Source organism: Chroicocephalus ridibundus, chromosome 2, assembly GCF_963924245.1.
Source record: "Chroicocephalus ridibundus chromosome 2, bChrRid1.1, whole genome shotgun sequence".
In the NCBI taxonomy this organism is placed as follows: Eukaryota; Metazoa; Chordata; class Aves; order Charadriiformes; family Laridae; genus Chroicocephalus; species Chroicocephalus ridibundus.
The window spans coordinates 152,000,480-152,019,858 of record NC_086285.1 but is presented as its reverse complement, the minus strand read 5'-3'; the positions used below and the strand labels follow the sequence as shown (position 1 = coordinate 152,019,858).

The 19,379-nt window shown below is 37.1% G+C and overlaps 1 protein-coding gene across 4 annotated transcripts in view; it reads left to right on the top strand.

Annotated features, from left to right (window-relative positions):
• The window catches only part of CSMD3 (CUB and Sushi multiple domains 3), a 680,626-nt gene that overhangs the window by 79,376 nt on the left and 581,871 nt on the right, over positions 1–19,379 (top strand). For all 4 annotated transcript variants that reach the window (XM_063327428.1, XM_063327427.1, XM_063327426.1 and 1 more), the window contains exon 2: positions 6,237–6,459. In XM_063327428.1, coding sequence (XP_063183498.1) covers positions 6,237–6,459 — 223 coding nt within the window. The remainder of the gene's footprint in view (positions 1–6,236; positions 6,460–19,379) is intronic.

Below are 19,379 nucleotides of genomic sequence, written 5' to 3'. Positions count from 1 at the left end.
TCTCCTAAAATGAGGAGGTCATAGCTCAAAATGTTTATTCTTAAACACAGGAGAGAGAAGCAGGGTGGCCAAATGCCACTGAGACCAGAAATTATATTATTTGAAAACAAAATGATCTTAAAAAAAACCAAACACCTTTAATTTCTATGTACAATCTCTCCAAACATAAGAAATCTGATTCCCCTGCATGTTTGGCAGTGCTAGCATGTGTGATGGGTATTAAATATGGCAGGCTTTCAATCCCAGAGAAGATTTTTAATTCATTCTGTGATGAGATTCCAAATGTCCTCTCTTGTTTTTATGTCTAGTTCAATTGCCCAGATGTTTATCACATCTGAGAGATTACCCTTCTCTGGCTGCATGAGCAAGGAGGCAGTTATTTTGGAACAGATGATCCCTTCTCTATAAGGCATTTGAGATATTACATGAGGAATAGGAGAGAAGTATTGAAATATCCTTAGAAGAAAAGTTAATTATATACTGGGGATAAAAACTTGAGCATATTTCGGCTGACTTTGTTGAAACCAGACTTTCATTTGTGGTGATTGTAGCAATGCTCTTAATATAAAAGCAGAAGGCTATTCCCTGTCAAAGACTTATGTACAAACCAAAGTAATTAAGTACCTAAGGGCTGGGGAAAAACCCCTGTATTTTCCTGTGAAAGTGATAATCTTCTTCTGTTGAATGACTTACAGGGTTGTAGATTTATATTACGTCTTCTTTAAAGTTCCTCAAAGACTGGTGAATCTATTGAAGTTAAAACCTTTTCGTTTTCAGTTAGAGGAAATGATTTAACAGTTTTCTGTTGTAGAACAAGAAATAGACACAATGACAATATTTATTTCAATATATGCAACAAAAATATCATGGATGCTTCTGTTAAATGAGATCCAGTTTATTTTGCCGCCTTGCCATTTTAAGCCTTCCTCTCCTCAGGATGGATTCTATGTGAATGTGAGCAGTCCTGCTCTTCTTTAGGCCTTATGTTTCTTAAACGAAGAAACATGCTCAACGTTGACATGAGCAGGCAGAATCTTTTGTCCCTTTTCCAGTTTTCACAGCTGAGACAAGTGGAAGACAACATTTCTGAGCCTCTTTCAGAAAAGGTGGCTGAAACAGAGATAAGAAATTACTCTTTGGAGGAAAAATGGTACTTCCATAAAGTTCTTCAAATTCAGTAATAATTACTTTAAAGTGATAGCTTCTTTTTCAGTGGTATTCTGTACCAGTTCCACTGAGCTTGTTGTAGGGTTTCCAGCCAACTCTACACAGTCAACTCTACTCTATCCAGCACAACAGAGAGAATTAGGAGAACAATCCTTCATGATTTATGGTCATCATGAAAATTAACTGCTCTGTGCTGCCAGAGACAATCAGGTGGTCAAAGATCACAAATAGAAAAAGGATGTTGCAGAAACATGCAAAGAGCAGGAGACACAAGTGAGTAAAGTTAATGGATTCTGAATGAAAGAGGACCACCATCTGAGGGAAAAGAACAATTTTTCAAATAGGTAGATTGCACAAAAAAGGGAGATGAACACAGATGACATGGCTAAGGAATACTTTGAGATACAATTGATTGTGCTTTAAGATGGGTGTAAGTGAAAAAGATGAAAGAATATGGGGATATCAGAAAATATACAGAAGAAAAAAAACATGTGAACAATTCACCCTCCATTTTCTGTTTGCTTTTAAAGAAATGCTAGCAAGTACTGAATACCTCTTTAAAAGGAAATACACAAGCAACTTAAAAATGTATGAATGTGTTAATCAATGCAGACACAGTGTAATTATCTTATGGTGATGACTGTTATTAAAGAATACATTAAACAACGGTGATTAAATAAAAGTTGTGGAGTACTTGGAACGTAAGAGGTGTGGAAATACATTGTTAAAAAGTATAATTGAATGGTCAGGAGGAAAAGAAAAGGTGAAAGAAAATCTTGTAGTGTACTGAGTGGGTATAGTTATGGGACATCCAAGGGTAAGGGGTATGGATATGGCGTTAACTATTACTTGCTTTGTTAGAAGCCAATGAAAGTTGAATGAATAGATTAAGTAGGAAGTGATGTTACTGATGTTTACTGTAATTCCACAATGAATCAAAGGATGACTGAAATCAGGAAGAGCGGCAGTGTTTTATGATTTCAAGAAATATTTATCCATGTAAAATTGATGAGAATTAAACATCTGAATTTTAAAATCTGGTAGAAAACAATACCATGTTTGGATCATACTATTAAAAGAATATCTGCAGTGGTGGTGTTCATTTTCACATTTACTTCAAAAAGTATTTTTATTTTCTAGTCTAACTTCAAGCTTTTCAAAATTCTTTATCTCATGCTTTGAATCAAACCTTCTCTTTAATGAAAAACAGTTTGCAAGTAAATTCTGGTTTGAATGCTGGTTCTGAAACCCAGATGAAAAAGATCACAGTATATGTTACCAGTAATTTCAGCATGAATTTTGCTTTGTGAAAATAAATGTCATGTCTTCAACATTTGATCAGACCAGTCAGTTAATGCATGTTGTCTATTTTCGTTTCGTTCGTTTGCCAAGGTGAAGAGCATTACAGAATGGATTAACATATGAAAGCAGAGATTAAAGTGCATGTTGTATGGATTCTGTTGGCAGGGGTTTTTATTTTACAGACTAAAAGGGTAGACCTATCAAACTTCATTGTTTGTTTTTCCCATTCTTGGAATTAAAAATGTATCTACTGACACGTGCATAGCTGTGTTACATTCTGCTAGTTATCATTGAAAAATATCCAAATTATATTATCTTGCAGTGTATGAATAATTCTTTTCTGTTAGAACTTGGATATGGAATAAAAGGAGTAAGTGAAACTTTTATGTCATGGAAGTTTATATTTTTTATATATGTATGGATAGTAACAATTATTGGATCCAATATGAAGCATTACATACTTTAGTAAGTAGTGTATCGTCTCACAAGGCATTTCCTGGTTGTTTTGGCTCTGTTCTTTTTTTTGAAAAATACAATTTTATTTTGGTCATAGAAGATCTGCTATTTGAGTTGTTCTTTATAGCTTGCATTGAATTAACAGAATAGTACATATGCAATTGATAGCTATCCTGAGTTAGACACAGCAACAGTGACACAGGTCCTGAATTATGGAGCTGTATTATCACGTTAAGCCAAAATTCACACGGTGCTTTTCACACTTCGTCTGGGGAGATGCGTAGAAATTCACAGTGTACGTTATTTAATTTTCAAGTCTCTCTCTCTAAGTTTTGTCTCTAATATAACTGAAGTAGGCCTCAGTAAGACATTTCTGGGAAAAAATTAATTTGATAAATATATGCACACTTTACAATTATAAAAGTCTTATTGCAATGACTATATTTGGTGGGAGGTGATAGATTTCTAGGATGAAGATCTTATGATGAGTAAATAGTGTAGTTTTGTAAAGTGACTTGCACACAAACTGTATTCCAAAAGATTTTTAAAGTGCTAAATAAAACAGCTGAGCTTAAATAATAAATAATAACACATAAAGGAGATTTTAAAATAGTTGGAATATATGAGAGAGATGCAGAAAGACATAAATAAAACAGACTCCTGGCAATGAAGGTTGATAACAAATGAAAGTGCATAGGCACTGATATGAAAATGAATTCTCTAAGCTAATTTGCAGTAGAAGGTAAAATTTGCTATACATGTCAGATGAGGCAAATAAAGCCCTAATTACTTTCTAAGATGATCTCCATTCCCTCTATGTCCTATATATCTATGATATATTTGTAGTAAAAGAGTAATCACACTTCATAAGAGGCATGTTTTCTCATTGGAGCTAAATATGAAAAAGCCAAGATAAAAATATTGGATGTGTCTCTCTCCTGTTGTCAAGAAAAGTTACTTTACAGTGTAGCAATACAAAGTGTAAAATGTTAAGAGATTTCTGCTTAGTACTTCAGAGAAAGGGGTCTCTGCACATTTAAATGCTCAACACGAAGACAAGCTTGTGAATGTGTCATAAAGAAGATGATTTAATGAGCTCAAATATATACATGTGTGTGTAATTAAAGAGATGGCATCTGGTTTGTTTGTTTGTAGTTTGTTATGAAATGTATATCATGTTTCTCTGAGAGAGCATGCTGAGCAGCTGAGTGCTTTGTGCTTTCTCTCAGTCGATGAAATCCCCTTGCTAGCAGAGGGGGCTTGCTCTGAGCACGCTTAGGGAAGAGAAGCTTCAGGGGTTCAAAAGGCAAAGAAGGAAAATTGATCTAATAAGCGAGCAGAAAACCTGGAGAGGGAATGTAAACCTACAGTCAGACTGCAAAACTGATGGAAAAAAAATAAATATCCTAAGGACCTAGAGGAATTAGGAACTGTTCTAACTGAGCGTTAGAACTGAGAGCAAAAGTATAGGAAAGGACCTGCCCTGGCAAGACACAGTGAGTTAGGGGAGATCCTTTAATAATTATTCTTGTTTTCAATTTTTTCCTCAGAAAATTGATTTTCTATATAAAAAGAAAATTGCTTATAGTCCAAGAAAAGTTGGCTTTTGAATGTAGGGGCCATTTCAGACATTTGGGAATATTCATATTAAAAAGGATCTATGGGCAGGTCCACCTTTCATCTTTGACCCATTGTACTGATTTTGGCTAGGATAGAGTTAAATTTTCTTCATAGTAGATCCTACGGTGTTATGTTTTGTAGTTGTGATCAAAACAGTGTTGATAACACGAGGATGTTTTTGTTATTGCTGAACTGTGCTTGTACAGCTTCAAGGCCACCTCTGTTTCTCCTGCTGAGCCTCCCAGTAAATAGGGTGGGGGTGAGCAAGAAGTTAGGCGTGGACATAGCTGGAACAGCTGGCCCCGGCTGACCTAAGGGATATTCCACAACATACCCCATCATGCTCAATGATAAAAGCTGAGGGAAAGAAAGAGGAAGGGGGAGCATTCAGGGTTATGGTGTTTGTCTTCCCACGTAACCGTTAGGTGTGATGGAGCCCTGCTTTCCTGGAAACGGCTAAACACCTGCCTGCCAAAGTAGAATCATAGAATCATAAAATCATAGAATGGTTCAGGTTAAAAGGGACCTTAAAGACCATCCAGCTCCAACCCCCGTGCCATGGGCAGGGACACCTCCCACTAGACCAGGTTACTCAAACACCCATCCAGCCTGGTCTTGAACACTTCCAGGGATGGGGCAGCCACAACTTCTCTGCGTAACCTGTTCCACTCTCACCACTCTCCCAGTAAAGATTTTCTTCCTAATATCTAATCTAAATCTCCTCTCTTGCAGCTTAAAACCATTATCCCTTGTCCTATCACTACACTCCCTGATAAAGACACCCTCCCCATCTTTCCTGTAGGCCCCCTTTAGGTACTGGCTACAAGTAGCCAATTAATTCCTTATTCTGCTTTGCTGATTTGCGCCGCTTTTGATCTACCTATTACACTGTCTTTAATTCAATAACCAAATTTTCTCACTTTTAACCTTTCTGATTCTCTCCCCCATCCCACTAGCGGGGAGTGAGCGAGTGGCTATATGTGGCTTAGCTGGCTACTGGGGTTAAACCACAACACCCACTTGGGGTCAGTCAAAAGATGTAAGCTGTTCATTTTAATAGTTTATTTAAATATAGAAAAGCTTACTAAGTCCTTTCTGGTTACAAATGCACAATGCAGTTATTTACATGAGATAATATGCAACAAATGGCTATTAACACTGAGTCTTTAAGTCCACAGTTTTCATAAACCAGAATTATTGATTGAAAAACCCTTGATCATAATAAACAGCCTTTCAGCCTCTTCCAGGCCCAAAATCTGGGGAAGAGCAGCAGAGTGTTAATAGATCTAATCCATATCAGACCTGCACCAAAAGAAGACTCATTTACTTTGCTCTGGATGCTCCTCTTCCTGTTTACAAAAAAAACAGGGAATCAATGTAAATACTCTGCTTCATAAGCAACCAAATTTAGTCATAGATGTTGTTTATATATATATTTATTTGCAAAGATGCTACCATATGTCTTTACATAAACAGTATGGAAAACACATTTGTTAGGTGGGTGGGGTTGTTTTGCATTAAGTGGTCAGGATTTGTATTAAAACATGGGCTTTACCTTTCAGAATGCAGTACTTGCAAAGAAGTATTTTGATAATTTTTTAGAAATCATGAATTCCAATGACATATTTTATTGAAGGTTGATATAAAAATGGACTGCTAACTTCTGTATCCTTGTTTGTTTTTTTTTTTAGGATTTATTTATACCTGTGGTGGAACTTTAAAAGGACTTAACGGCACTATAGAAAGCCCTGGCTTCCCATATGGATATCCAAATGGTGCAAACTGTACATGGGTTATAATAGCAGAAGAAAGAAACAGAATACAGATTGTCTTTCAGTCTTTTGCTCTAGAAGAAGAATATGATTATTTGTCATTATATGATGGGCATCCTCATCCTGCAAACTTTAGGACAAGGTAAAGAATGAATATTATTAAAATGTAACTTTTATTTGTATCTTAAAAATAACTGAGAAAATAGTTAAAGCTAATATTTTGAAATAATGGAATCTTTTTTATTTAGACTTTAAGGTGCACTTTCTTTCATTAATCATACATGTCTTAAAATCTATATGATGTGCTTTAATTCTATTTAAAGTAAGTGCTAAAATTAATCTAGCCTTCATATAAAATTTGTCTCAACAAAAAGTAATTAATTAAGAAGCATATGAGCATGGATAAATTAACGTAAATTGAATATAAGATTGTGGAGGTCTCAGTTTGCATGATCTAGTAGCAGTGGAACTTTTGTAATCTTTGCAACAGGAGTCTTTTGAGAGAGATCAGAAAAAGATAACGTACTGAAGACAGAAATAATAGGTATTTTTTTTTGCAGCTGTGTATGAGCATCTTCTAACACAAAGGGATAACAAGAGTAAAAAAAAGTGTGAAAAATCAAGAGGGTGATGGGTCACTGCACATTATTTATCTCTGTCGACTTCAGAATTCTGGAAGTCTGCAGCTTGAGGGATACATAATAATTATGCAATAGCAACAGATATATTATTCATACATATACTAGTTATCTTTATTATCACCTTTGTTGACTTCTATAAGTGAAGTTGTCATTTACCTAGACTTCTGTGATGCCTTTGACAAGGTTCTACAAAACATCCTTGTTGCTAAATAGGAGAGGTAAGGATTTGATGGGTGCACTATTCAATGGATAAGGAATTGGCTGGACGGCCACATCCAGAGTTACAGTCAATGGCTTAATGACCAAATGGAGATCAGTTACAAGTGGTGTCCCTCAGGTATTGGTACCAACACTATTCAATATCTTTGTTAATGACATGGACAGTGGTACTGAGTTCACTGTCAGAAAGTCTGCAGATGACACCAAGCTAAGTGGTGCAGTTCATTCACTTGAGGGAAGGGACGCCATCCAGAAGAACATTAACAAGCTTGAGGAGTGGGCCTGTGAGAACCTCATGAGGTTCAACAAGGTCAAGTGCAAGGACCTGCACCTGAGTCAGGGCAATCCCCAGTATCAATACAGACTGAGGAATGAATGGATTGAGAGCAGTCTTGCAGAGAAGGACTTGGGAATACTGGCAGATGAAAAATTCGACATGAGCCAGAAATGTGCACTTACAGCCCAGAAGGACAACCATATCCTGGGCTGCATCAAAAGAAACGTGGCCAGCAGGTTGAGGGAGGTGATTCCGCCCCTCTGCTCTGCTCTTGTGAGACCCCACCTGGAGTACTGCATCCAGTTCTGGGGCCCCCAGCACAGGAAAGACATGGACCTGTCAAAGCAGGTCTAGAGGAGGCCCATGTAAATGATCAGAGGGCTGGAACACCTCTCCTGTGAGGAAAGACTGAGAGAGTTGGGGCTGTTCAGCCTGGAGAAGGCTCTGGGGAAAGCTTATTGTGGCCTTTCAATACTTAAAAGGATCTTATAAGAAAGATGGAGAGGGACTTTTTACCAGGGCCTGTAATGACAGGCAATAGTTTTAAAACAAAAGAGGGTAGATTTACATTAGATATAAGGAAGAAATTTTTTACAATGAGGGTGTTGAGACACTGGAACAGGTTCTCCAGAGAAGCCATGGATGCCCTGGAAGTGTTCAAGGTCAGGTGAGATGGAGCTTTGAGTAGCCTGATCTAGTGAAAGATGTCTCCGCATATGACAGGGCATTGGAATTAGATGATCTTTGAAGGTCCCTTCCAACCCAAACTATTTTATGCTTGTGTAGTTCTATGATACTGTGATGAAGAATGTAATATGTATTCCTAATCAGGGAACATCCAGAAGGAAATTAGGACAGTAAAATTCTTCATCTCAGATCTGCGCAGGAAGTGAATTCTTTTTGTCAAATGGATAACATGGTGGGTTTACCCTGGCTGGATGCCAGGTGTCCACCAAAGACAGTCTATCACTCCACCTCTTCAGCTGGACAGGAGAGACAAAATATAACAAAAGGCTCGTAGGTCGAGATAAAGACAGGGAGAGATCCCTCACCAGTCACCATCATGGGCAAACCAGACTTGACTTGGGGACATTAATTTAAGTTATTACCAACCAAATCAGAGTAGGGTAATGAGAAATAAAAAATAAATCTTAAAACACCTTTCCCCCACCCCTCCCTTCTTCCCAGGCTCAACTTCACTCCCAATTTTCTCTAACTCCAGCCCCCCGAGCAGCACAAGGGGAGGGGGAATGGGGGTTGTGGGCAGTTCATCACACATTGTCTCTACCATTCCTTCCTCAAGGGGGAGACTCCTCACACTCTTCCCCTGCTCCAGCATGGGGTCCCGCCCACGGGAGACAGTTCTCCGTGAATTTCTCCAACATGACCCCTTCACACAGGCTGCAGTTCTTCACTAAATGCTCCAGTGTGGGACACTTCCACAGGGCGCAGTCCTTCAGTAATGGACTGCTCTAGCATGGATCCCTCCACAGGGTCACAAGTCCTGCCAGAAAACCTGCTCCAGCATGGGCTCCTCCCTCCATGAATTCACAGGTCTGTCAGAATCCTGCTCCAGTGTGGGCTTCCGATGGGTTCACAGCCTTCTTTGGGCTCATCCACCTGCTCTAGCATGGGGTCCTACACAGGCTGCAGGTAGATATCTGCTCCACTGTTAACCTTCATGGGCTGCAGGGGGACAGCCTGCCTCACCATGGTCTTCACCATGGGCTGCAGGGGAATCTCTGCTCTGGCACCTGAAGCACCTCCTCCTCCTCCTTCTTCACTGGCATTGTTGTCTGCAGGGTTGTTTCACATATTCCCACTCTCTTCACTACCATTGGTGTTGCCTAGCAGATAGGAGAAATGTATCTGTAATTAAATTGTTTTCTTTTTATTTCTGTGTTTCCATTTGTATTTCCTGTTTCATGAGTTTTTGTGTGCTATTCTGATACCAGCTGCAGGAAAGAGGGAACCCATGAGTAAAAGAATTGATAGTTGTCTTTCACAAGAAAAACCAAGAACATGCAGTTTTCCATCTTTCTGCCCACTCCTCAAAAGATAAAATTCACATGGAGAACTGATCACATGTAGGAGTCCAAAAAGGCCCTCACTGTCAATCAAGACTTCTACTGGTGAATCCACTCTGAATTGTAATCTCAAAGAATATGTGAACAATGTTCTGCACAAGTGCAAAAAAATAGAACAATTACTACTCTTAGGAATTTACGGTTCTTACTGAGTTACAGTTTTAATGAGCATCAGTGCAAACAGGTGAATGAAGCTAAGAGGATGGAAGGAAGAGGAAAATAATATCTTGCAAAGAAAGAAACTTTTTCTTTGTATATCTTGTTTAAGCTACCGAGAAGGTTTATATGTATCTATATGCACATGTATGTTCATATCTACGTATCTCTATCTGTACACATAGATCTACAGCTACCTATCTACATGTGTAGATATATGGGTGCAGGATTCTTTCCAAGGCTTTAAAGCTATAGCTTTGGGATACGTTTTTTTAAAAAATTCTGGTATCTTGAGAAGAAAGTAAAGGAAGCCTGGTATGCTCAAAAGTTTTGGTATTGTGAATTTAGGATGGTACTACATTCTTGCGAGGAAATGCATAAGGAGTCTTGTAGAAGAGAATAGAATAAGTCGGCACTTAAAAAGGAAAAGATGATTAAGCCTCCATATAGGTCTTGAAATAGACTACTTTTGCAAGACTTATGAGATCTTGCCAGCGTGTGGGTGCAGTAGAAAAATAGTATGCATTTGTGTGAGTGGAGAGTTGGGTTTTAAATTAAGAAAGCGTGATAGTGGAAGTAGGCAAGCTTTACTAAATCTTTCATGGTGACGTTTATTTTCTCAGATTGCTGTAGCAAGTAGTAAGGTGATGTTTCCTAGAGTTTTATTTTTCAAAAAGGTTTTTACTTAAACAACTAAAGTTTTACTGAGATACAGTTTTTTGTGGGAACTTTCTAGCATGACAGTGGATTTTATCATAATGATTTTGCAGTTCGGCTATTTGTGAACCTCATGGCCTCCGACTCCATTCTCATCCAGTTTTGTACTTCTTCGTTAATTGCTCTCCTCAGAATTGAATCTTGTTGAATTTTGCAGTCATTGACTGTCTTCAGTGAATGCTTAATAGCCTCAGCTGGTTTAGAGGGCACTTAAATGGCAGCTAAACAATAACAAATGGAAGAGAAGCATGTCAGATATGGCCATTACAGAAAGTGTACAGTCAATATTACACTTTCATCTTTGTGTTACTGTATGTGCTTGATTTAGCATATTTGATATGCTAGATCTTTGTCTCAATCTATAAATAGAGAAAACATAGAATAGTTTAAAGCTGTGAACTAAATGCAATAAAATTAATATATTTCCATAAATCATACTCGTAATCACCTACAAAAAAAAATTTGCTTGCAGAAAGATAGTATTACTTACTGTATCTGAACCAAGCTTCCAGCTTTGGGTGTCTTTCTGGGTCACGTCATAGACACTGTCTATTTTTAGGACTTTCTTGCTGCCCTCCCTGTGCATCTTTGTGACTTTTGTGTACCCTTCCTTTCACACTTACACATCTAGCTCCCTCAAAAAAAAAAAAAAAAATCAGGCATTGGTTTTATATGATTACTTTTAAGTAGCAACTTTGTATACACCTTATTTTTGAAAGTAGCTAATACTTCTAACTGCTATTCTGAATGAAAGCATTGCATTTCCATATAGAACTCCTGTTCCATTTTTCACATAAATCAACTGCTTTGTGAAAGCCAATTGGAATCATTTGATGATACCTGTTGCATGTTATGCAAATATTTTTTAGCATGACTTGTCAGTAATTCACTGTAGTAGGTACTGCCATATATTAGGGAGTGGCAGGAGAAGGGCTGCTCCATGAGGGGCATAAGCCAGGAGCTGAGGATGACCTGCTCAGGCTGTGCTCTCATTGACAGCACAATCCAGCAGGGGCTGAACATGGGGGGCAGAGGAGGGCACTGGTACAGGGTTCATTGACAGCATCCTACATGTCAAGTGATGAACCAGGTCCAGGATCCCTCCAGGGAGTCCAGCTGGGAGTAAAAAGAAACAGGGGCAGCTAAGGTCCTCACAGAGTAGGGCTGAGAGGCTCATACAGGAGGCAGGGACAGAGACAGTGCTGTAGCATGGTCTGAATGCAGGACTCATGGGCAGTGGTGTGTGGAAGTCCCAGGTAAGGCTGGTCAGGGCCAGGAAGGTCTATTGGTTTCCTCAGGATCCTGACACTGCATAGAAAAGTCTGGGAGAAAATTATTTAATACTTACCTTTAAAGCAAGATTTAGGTATCGTACAAAACAAAATGTGGGACTAACTATAAGAATTGTTCATTCTTCACATCACTCCTTGATTAGCGATATGGGGCCTACAGGAAGGATGGGGAGGGACTCTATCAGGGAGTGTTATGATAGGACAAGGCGTAACAGCCTCAAACTGAAAGAGGGCAGATTTAGATTGGATATCAGGAAAAAATTCTTTACGGCAAGGGTGGTGAGGCAGTGGAACAAGTTGCCCAGGGAAGTTGTGGATGCCCCATCCCTGGAAGTGTTCAAGGCCAGGCTGGATGGGGCTTTGAGCAGCCTGGTCTGGTGGGAGGTGTCCCTGCCCATGGCAGGGGGGTTGGAACAAGATGATCTTTAAGGTCCCTTCCAACCCGAACCATTCTGTGTGATTCTGTGTGAAAACCACGATTAATTTTAACAGGTGGTATTAGTGGCAGTGATATGGTGCATATGAAGGTGGATGAAAGAATGGCAACCTGAATTCTGATATTTCCTTGCAAGTATTTTACTTTACAACTTGGATAATATTTTGTTTTCTTCTTTTTTTAAATTAAATTTCTGAGCATGATGCATAAAATACTATCAGTAAATACCAAAAAGTGTGTTTGTCCTTTTTTTTTGAAGGAGTAAGGTGCTTAGAATTGAACACTACTTTTAAAAGAGATGTCATACTCAGTAGTTTTCTAAAATATAGTATTCTGCTTTAATTAATTACCCCAACTTGCAGTATAGTTTTAAATAATCGAATAATAACTTGTGATTACATACTCAAGCTCTGTTCACAATTCCAAGGGAATGCATTTTCCAAAATTGCCCTTACCTAACCAGTTGATCAATTTGAAATTTAAATATTAATAACAAAATTAACATTGTATTGAAATCAATGAAACAAATTATATTTTAAATAGAGAAAAAAATGCATACCTGCTGCTACTGTACTGTGATAAATTGAATAATTTAATGCAGTATATTTCTGTCTCATTCTGACTAAAAGAATCTTTCACATGTTTAAGTTCAGAAAGCAGTTTTGTTGTAGCCAAAATTATGTATTTTCTAAAGTTGAAAATAAAATTATTTAGAAAATGACAAGTCTACCATAATGTTCTGGTAAAAAACATCAGAAAATTTCACTGTGTGCGGTCTTCAAAAGAACAGACATGGTATGCAAGTTTGGAAAGCTCCACTGTTAGCAAAAAGGTGTAATCATTTTGTGACAACTATTCATTTGTTTGCATAAGTGAAAAGACGTATGGATACGTTTATCTAAAAATCATGAGAAGTGGAGGTGTAACAAACCAGCACGAACAAAAATTTTTGAACACTTAATAAATATAGATTCTGCTTGTGTTTGAGAGCCTGCAAGACCAGCATTATCTGAAGAGATATTTTAAAATGTCGAAATGGTCACTGTGACCAAATATTTAATAGGACGAATTAAAAACTTTTCTCTGCCTACTAATGGTTAATTTCCTCTTTAGAGATTTGAATGGAAGGAAGCTCTAATATTCTCAGTGTTTAAAAGGTGAGCTAATACTCATCTTTTCTAATCTCTTGTTTTCAAGCAAGATGAATCATCCTTTCATCTACATTCCCTCCTGAGGCAAACAGGAATCAAATGCACAGGTTACCTGATCAGTGCTTCTGAGCTGCATAGGAGAAATTCACTGAAATTTCTAGGGACATCCACTGCCTTTTCACAGTCGATGAATTGCTTTCTCCTAAAACAGCTGACTCCCTGAGTAGGCCTCCATTTTAACATTTACTCCCCAACCACTTGGATAGAAAAAGCAGTTTTCAGAAGATTAGTAAGAAGTTCTTTAAAATTTCAGGATGCTCAGGATGTTAAATCTAATTGGGTATGCTCTCTTCATCGTAATACTTCCAAAGGTTTGAATTCTGTACCAAATAAACAGACTCATACTTTGATAATGGTATTGCAAAATACTGAAAAAAATATTTGTCATCACATAACAGAGGAATAAGCTCAAAACTAAACTTAAATAAAACGAAAATATTTTTTTTTAATTACATAGCATATGGAATAATAGATATTGCTCCACTTACAATGTGTGGTACTGACTATGAAGTTAAAATTCATTTCTTTGGTCCAACTAATTAAAAGCAGAGGAAAAAAACCCTGGGAATAGAAACATGCAAAATTGCAATGAATCCTTAATTCATACTAAATATTGTTAGGATTGTAGGCAGGTGAGTTGGCTGCTTACTTGGCTCTGGGCTGAGGTTATGCTAACTGAAAAGGGCACAGAAAACTATTGGACATGCCAGGACAAAAAGCCAAACCAGCCGCTCTGACTATGCCATAGGAGTTGGACCTTCTTCATTGGTCTAGAGGACCACATTAGGAGCAGGATGAGTGCCTTCCCTGGCTGGTAAGGGAACACCCACATGGATGAGTTGAGTACCCTGCTGTTACCCCATCAGTGCCTGCTCCTGGCCTGATAGCATTGTCAGATACCCGTCTCTCCGTCATAAATGTGCCAGGTATTACTGACAACATAATCAAACACTGTTTTTTTAGCTCAGAACCATTTACAAATATAAGATATAATTTATCTGAATAATTTAAATTATTTTGATTTTACAGTGTTGAAATGCTAGCAACACACATCCTTTTTTCTACCTCTGTTTTTGTTTTTTTTTAAAAAACATTAAGGGCATGGGATAAATTAAAACAAAACAAAAGAAAGAACAAAAAAAACCCCACAGTAAAATCAAGGATACTTTAGGAATTTTCTTAATTAAAAAATAAATAGCACTTATTAAAATACTAACAATTACAAATTTTAAAAGGGGAAAATATTTTTCTGGAATACTAGATTTTGCCTATTAAACTTTCTAGTTTTAAAGTGGAAGAATTATAATTTACAATTTGACAATGCTAAATTGTCAAAAATATCTTACAGAAATTTTACGAAGAAGGAAAGCTAGCAAAGAATGAATGTTAGCAACAGCAGAAAATTCTAGTGCCCTCATTTAATAGCTCTGCTTGTTTTTCCATTTCTTATTCTAACTCTGCTGAATATGTGTTTCTCCTTTTAAACGATAGAAGTCTGGGTCAAACAGGCAGCAATTAGGCTACGCTGCTAACATCAGTGCAACCTCCAACCTGTTATATGTCACCTAAGGCCATCCTGGTAGCTACAGCAATCTTTTTTCTTCTCACTGAGGCTCCTTCCTTCTTCTGGTCCTTAGAACTTTAACCTTAAATCTTTGTGAAGGTTTATATCTATGTAACATCCTTTAATATCTCCAGCCAAATTTATGCAATTATTGTTATAAAGTGCTCCAATCATTCTCATATTCATTCTCATCAATACCAGAAGACAAAAAAAGCCCCACATTTCTTCCTTGCTTTTGCCTTCTTCTTCCTTTACGTCTGCTATGTCAGGGTTTCCACTTACAGAATTTCCTCACTTTAAGCCTTGTTTTAGTTTGTCTTTCCTCTCCCACTTCCTTTGTCTTTAGGTGATCTACAGTACTACAAGATGTAGTACAGGGTGCCCAGAGCTAGTGCTTATTTTTGTCTGGGCAAAATGCCACGATGGTGTGTTGATTCTCCATTCTGAATGCAAGCATTGTTGCATGTAACTCCATTTTGTAACTTCATGCATGTGTACCCTTTTGTTCTTTGTAAATTCTTTCTCATATGAACAATTCCTTGTTTACTTAAGCCATATAAAGACCCCGTCTGAGTATTGTTATTATCTGGCTTCTGTTACTGCCATTTCAAATCCTGTTATTAGGGTTATCCTCTAGGTTAGCAGACTCAGTAATAATAAAATAAAGAAAAAAAAAAAAGGCAACTCTGTGAGGTTCTAGATAAATCCAACAGAGACAAAATCTCTTTGACTATTTTGTTATTAAGCCTTTAAGACATGTCAGAGTGGAATATTTGCAGTAATTCAGGTCTTCATTCCCAACTAAATTTAACAACTGAAAAAGTACAAAGCTTCCTTTTTCACCCTCCTGTTTAAGTCTTTTTGGATATTGATGTAGTTGTTGATAGGGAGACAATGGAACATTTCCTGAAACATTTTCCATTTTCCTCAGAGGCAACTGTAGCTCTGAGTTTTTTCCACTCACACTGTTTATTATGCCCTAAGACATGTACTTTTCTTCTCTTGTCACTGTTCACTTTGTGTCCAAATTGACAACCAGAGCAGAAACTGTGATCTGATTAGGGTCAAATTAAGGATTCAGCACTTTGGAAACAACTTCAAACCGCTGATCACAAAGTCATTGATTTTTCTTTCATCTGATACACAGTTCTCTAGCTTTCTCTACTATTTGCATGGAAAGAGAAGAAAAGAAGAAATTTCACTTGAGAACTTAGGGAGCAGTGAACAAAATCAAATGGGATGACACTCTCCCCTTACAAAGAAAGAGAAACTAAAAAGGTATAAGTGCTAGACAAAGACCAATGAAAAGATACAGAAACAGAAGGAAAAAAGAACAAATACCAATGCAGACTGAAGGAGGGAACAATGGCAATTAAAAAAAAAAAAAGAAAGCACAGTGAAACAGCAATCAAAGTGGAAAATGATGAGACAGATAACAGAACTGAATGAATCTAAACAAGAAAATTTTCACTGCATGAACAAAAAAATAAATACGGCTAAGGTGTGAACAGAAGACATGTAGAATGTTGCAAATGGACTGAACATGGAGAGGGACACACAGCATAAATACAGCAAAGCTTGTAGGTAAGAGAAACAAAGATAATTTAAAAAAATGTAGCAGAATGCAATGGTAAATAGATATTCAGCTCGGAGAGATGGGTTTTGAGCATGCAAGACATTTAAATGGAGATTTTTTCAATTGTAAATTTTGCTTTATGAAGAAAATATATTGAAGTAATAAAAAGTTTGGCATTGTGATTAAAAATATAAAGCTGAAAGAATAGTAGCTCACATCAATTGTGCTATACTCTTGGGTATATTTTGATGTAATGTTAAATTTCTAGATACCCATTGGGAGTGAAAGGTAGAAAATTAAAACTGATTAAAGAAAGTGCTTGTCCAGACGAGGTGCAACTGGTCTCTTGAACTTATGCTCACATTATTACGTAGAAGCCAGGATTTTAGCAGGTTAGGAAAAAATGGTTAGATGTTCATCTAGCTAGCAAGGAGGTCCAAAGTTAAATGGTAAGGATTTAAAACCAAAACCAAAACCAAACCAAATGAAAACCAACCAACTAACCAAAAATTTTTGGTAATTATTGGAAGGTGGAGGTAACTTTCTGCTAACTGACCTTAAGAAGAGACTTTTCCATTATCAGCCTACCTTGGGATATCTTTCTCTTAAGTAACTGGGATAGCCAGTTTGGCTGCTTTGAAGTAGCTGATGGATATTGGACCACCTTTTTTACTTGACTTCTCATGTAATGCAACAAAAACCTCTTTTACGGTCTCTGAGAATTATCTTCTTTGGACAAGCTCATAACTAGCATTATACAGATGAAGAGTGCATATAGCGGCTTTACAGGGAGATGGCTGTGATCATCTCTGAGACCCAGCTCCGCTAAACATTAGTTATGTATTTTTCATTGCATAAGTAAATTGCTTTATGGGATTTGAAACAGTCTAGGAAGTAAAGCTGATTTTCGTTGTGGAGACCACTTATATACAACACGCATATATGACATTATACCACAGCATGCCAGCACAGACTGTCTGTGGCCATTAGACTTCCACCTATGCTTCAGCTATAAAAAGGGGAAGAATGATAGTTCAAAATAATAATCTTGTCCCAGAAAGTTATAGTTTATGGGAAAGACTCATTCTGTTGCAGGGGTGTCGAACTGTTAGACTTGCTTACACGGCAGAAAGGTAACTCTTAAACCAGTTGTTAAATTCACCTCGTATTGTTGCAGTTGACAATATCGATAAACATACCTCATAAAGTTGATAATTGAATCAGAATGTATCTAGAACAACCGTATACTACACTCTGAATATTAGTTAATGCATGGAGAAGCTATTTCTGTTGTTTTTGAAGAAAGGCGTGATCGTTCTATTTTAACTGGTATGTCTGCAGAAAGCCAGAAGAAACACATGACCGTTTGTGCAAATATACACATATGTGTGTGTGTGCATTTACATATACACTTACTAGAATGAAGTAATGTTTAGGCATGAGGCTTGAACTGGAGACCCTTTCTCTCTGTCTCTCTAATATTTGTCTTAAATTGTGAATGTGATAGCTTATTACTGAAAAGCAGCTCCTGTAGTTTACATTAAGTTGCAGAGTTTGAAGTAAATGTTTTATCATCCAAATTATTTATGTAAGCATAAAATATGTTATATTTTGTTTTACCTAAGTACAAGTTAGTCAACAGTATACTAGAAATTTGTGGATCTGCTGACAAACAAGAGCGTCTTTTCCTACAAAACAAAATGAACAAACAAACAAAAAAATCCCCAAACAAAAAAAAACCCAAAACCCAGAGGTTCTTTCTAAGTCCTAGTAGCATAAAAAATATTATCTCCAGATCTGCTGTCAGTTCTTCTGTAGTCAGTGCAGGTCTTCAGGACCTAAATGTAACAACATAGATAGCTATGCAAAAATGTCTTTTTTATTAGGATTTACAAATTACATGACTTCAATATGCTTTCATTTTTGCATCGTAAAACATATGTGATACACATCTACTTTTCAAGCTGTATAGGAAACTTAGCTTGATAATATCCATATGAAGGACTGAAGTTATTTTGGCAAATACTGTTTCCTTGTAATATGAAATGAACTGTGCATAGAGAGAAAAGTATATTTTATTCAGTTTTAAACAATATTAGAAGTTCCTTTAAGATAAAATATGTTTGCTTTTCTTGCTTACAGTTTAAAGTCACTTTCTGTACATCTGCCATACTAAAACTATGTACATAGACTAAGTTTTAGCTGAGACTTGCAAGCAGAGAATCCTCATCTCCTTCAGGTCTTTTCTAATACTATACAAAAGGAAGATTTTCTTGGACAAATGCTGTTCATTCTTATCGATGGCCTGTAAGGAACCAATAAAGAGCTCTATTGCTAAAGCCTGCAGATAGACCTTTCTCTAATACTCTTTTACAAGGTGGTTAAAGTTGTTGATGAGAACACCTCTCTACAATAACAAGCATCTATTTACAAAGAATGGAGCTCGTATATTTGGGTGGAATATTGGGTGTTGGAAAAAGTGAAATGAAATGAACCCAATGTGATGATCTAAAAAATAAACAATAAGTATGAAAATGAGGAATGTGGCAAAGAGATAGCATATAAATATGTATAGCTAGAATCTTTGATATATGTTTTATTACACCAATTTCTAAAAAAAATTGAGAAACTTCAGTAAGCAACGAGTAGGATATGACAGGGATGAGAAGAGATAGATGCTATAAAGAACATAGCAGATCCATGCAAACTCCCAAATGAAACACCGCATACACAAAAGGGACAAAGGGATGAGTGAAAACAGCTCTACTTGTTGGCTATTTCGGTACTGCAAATATTCATATACTGTAGTATTTCATCTGTCATTTAGAAAGTAGCTGTTGATAAATTGCAGAAAGGTTTGTACAGTTTGGAGGCAACAGTAAATAT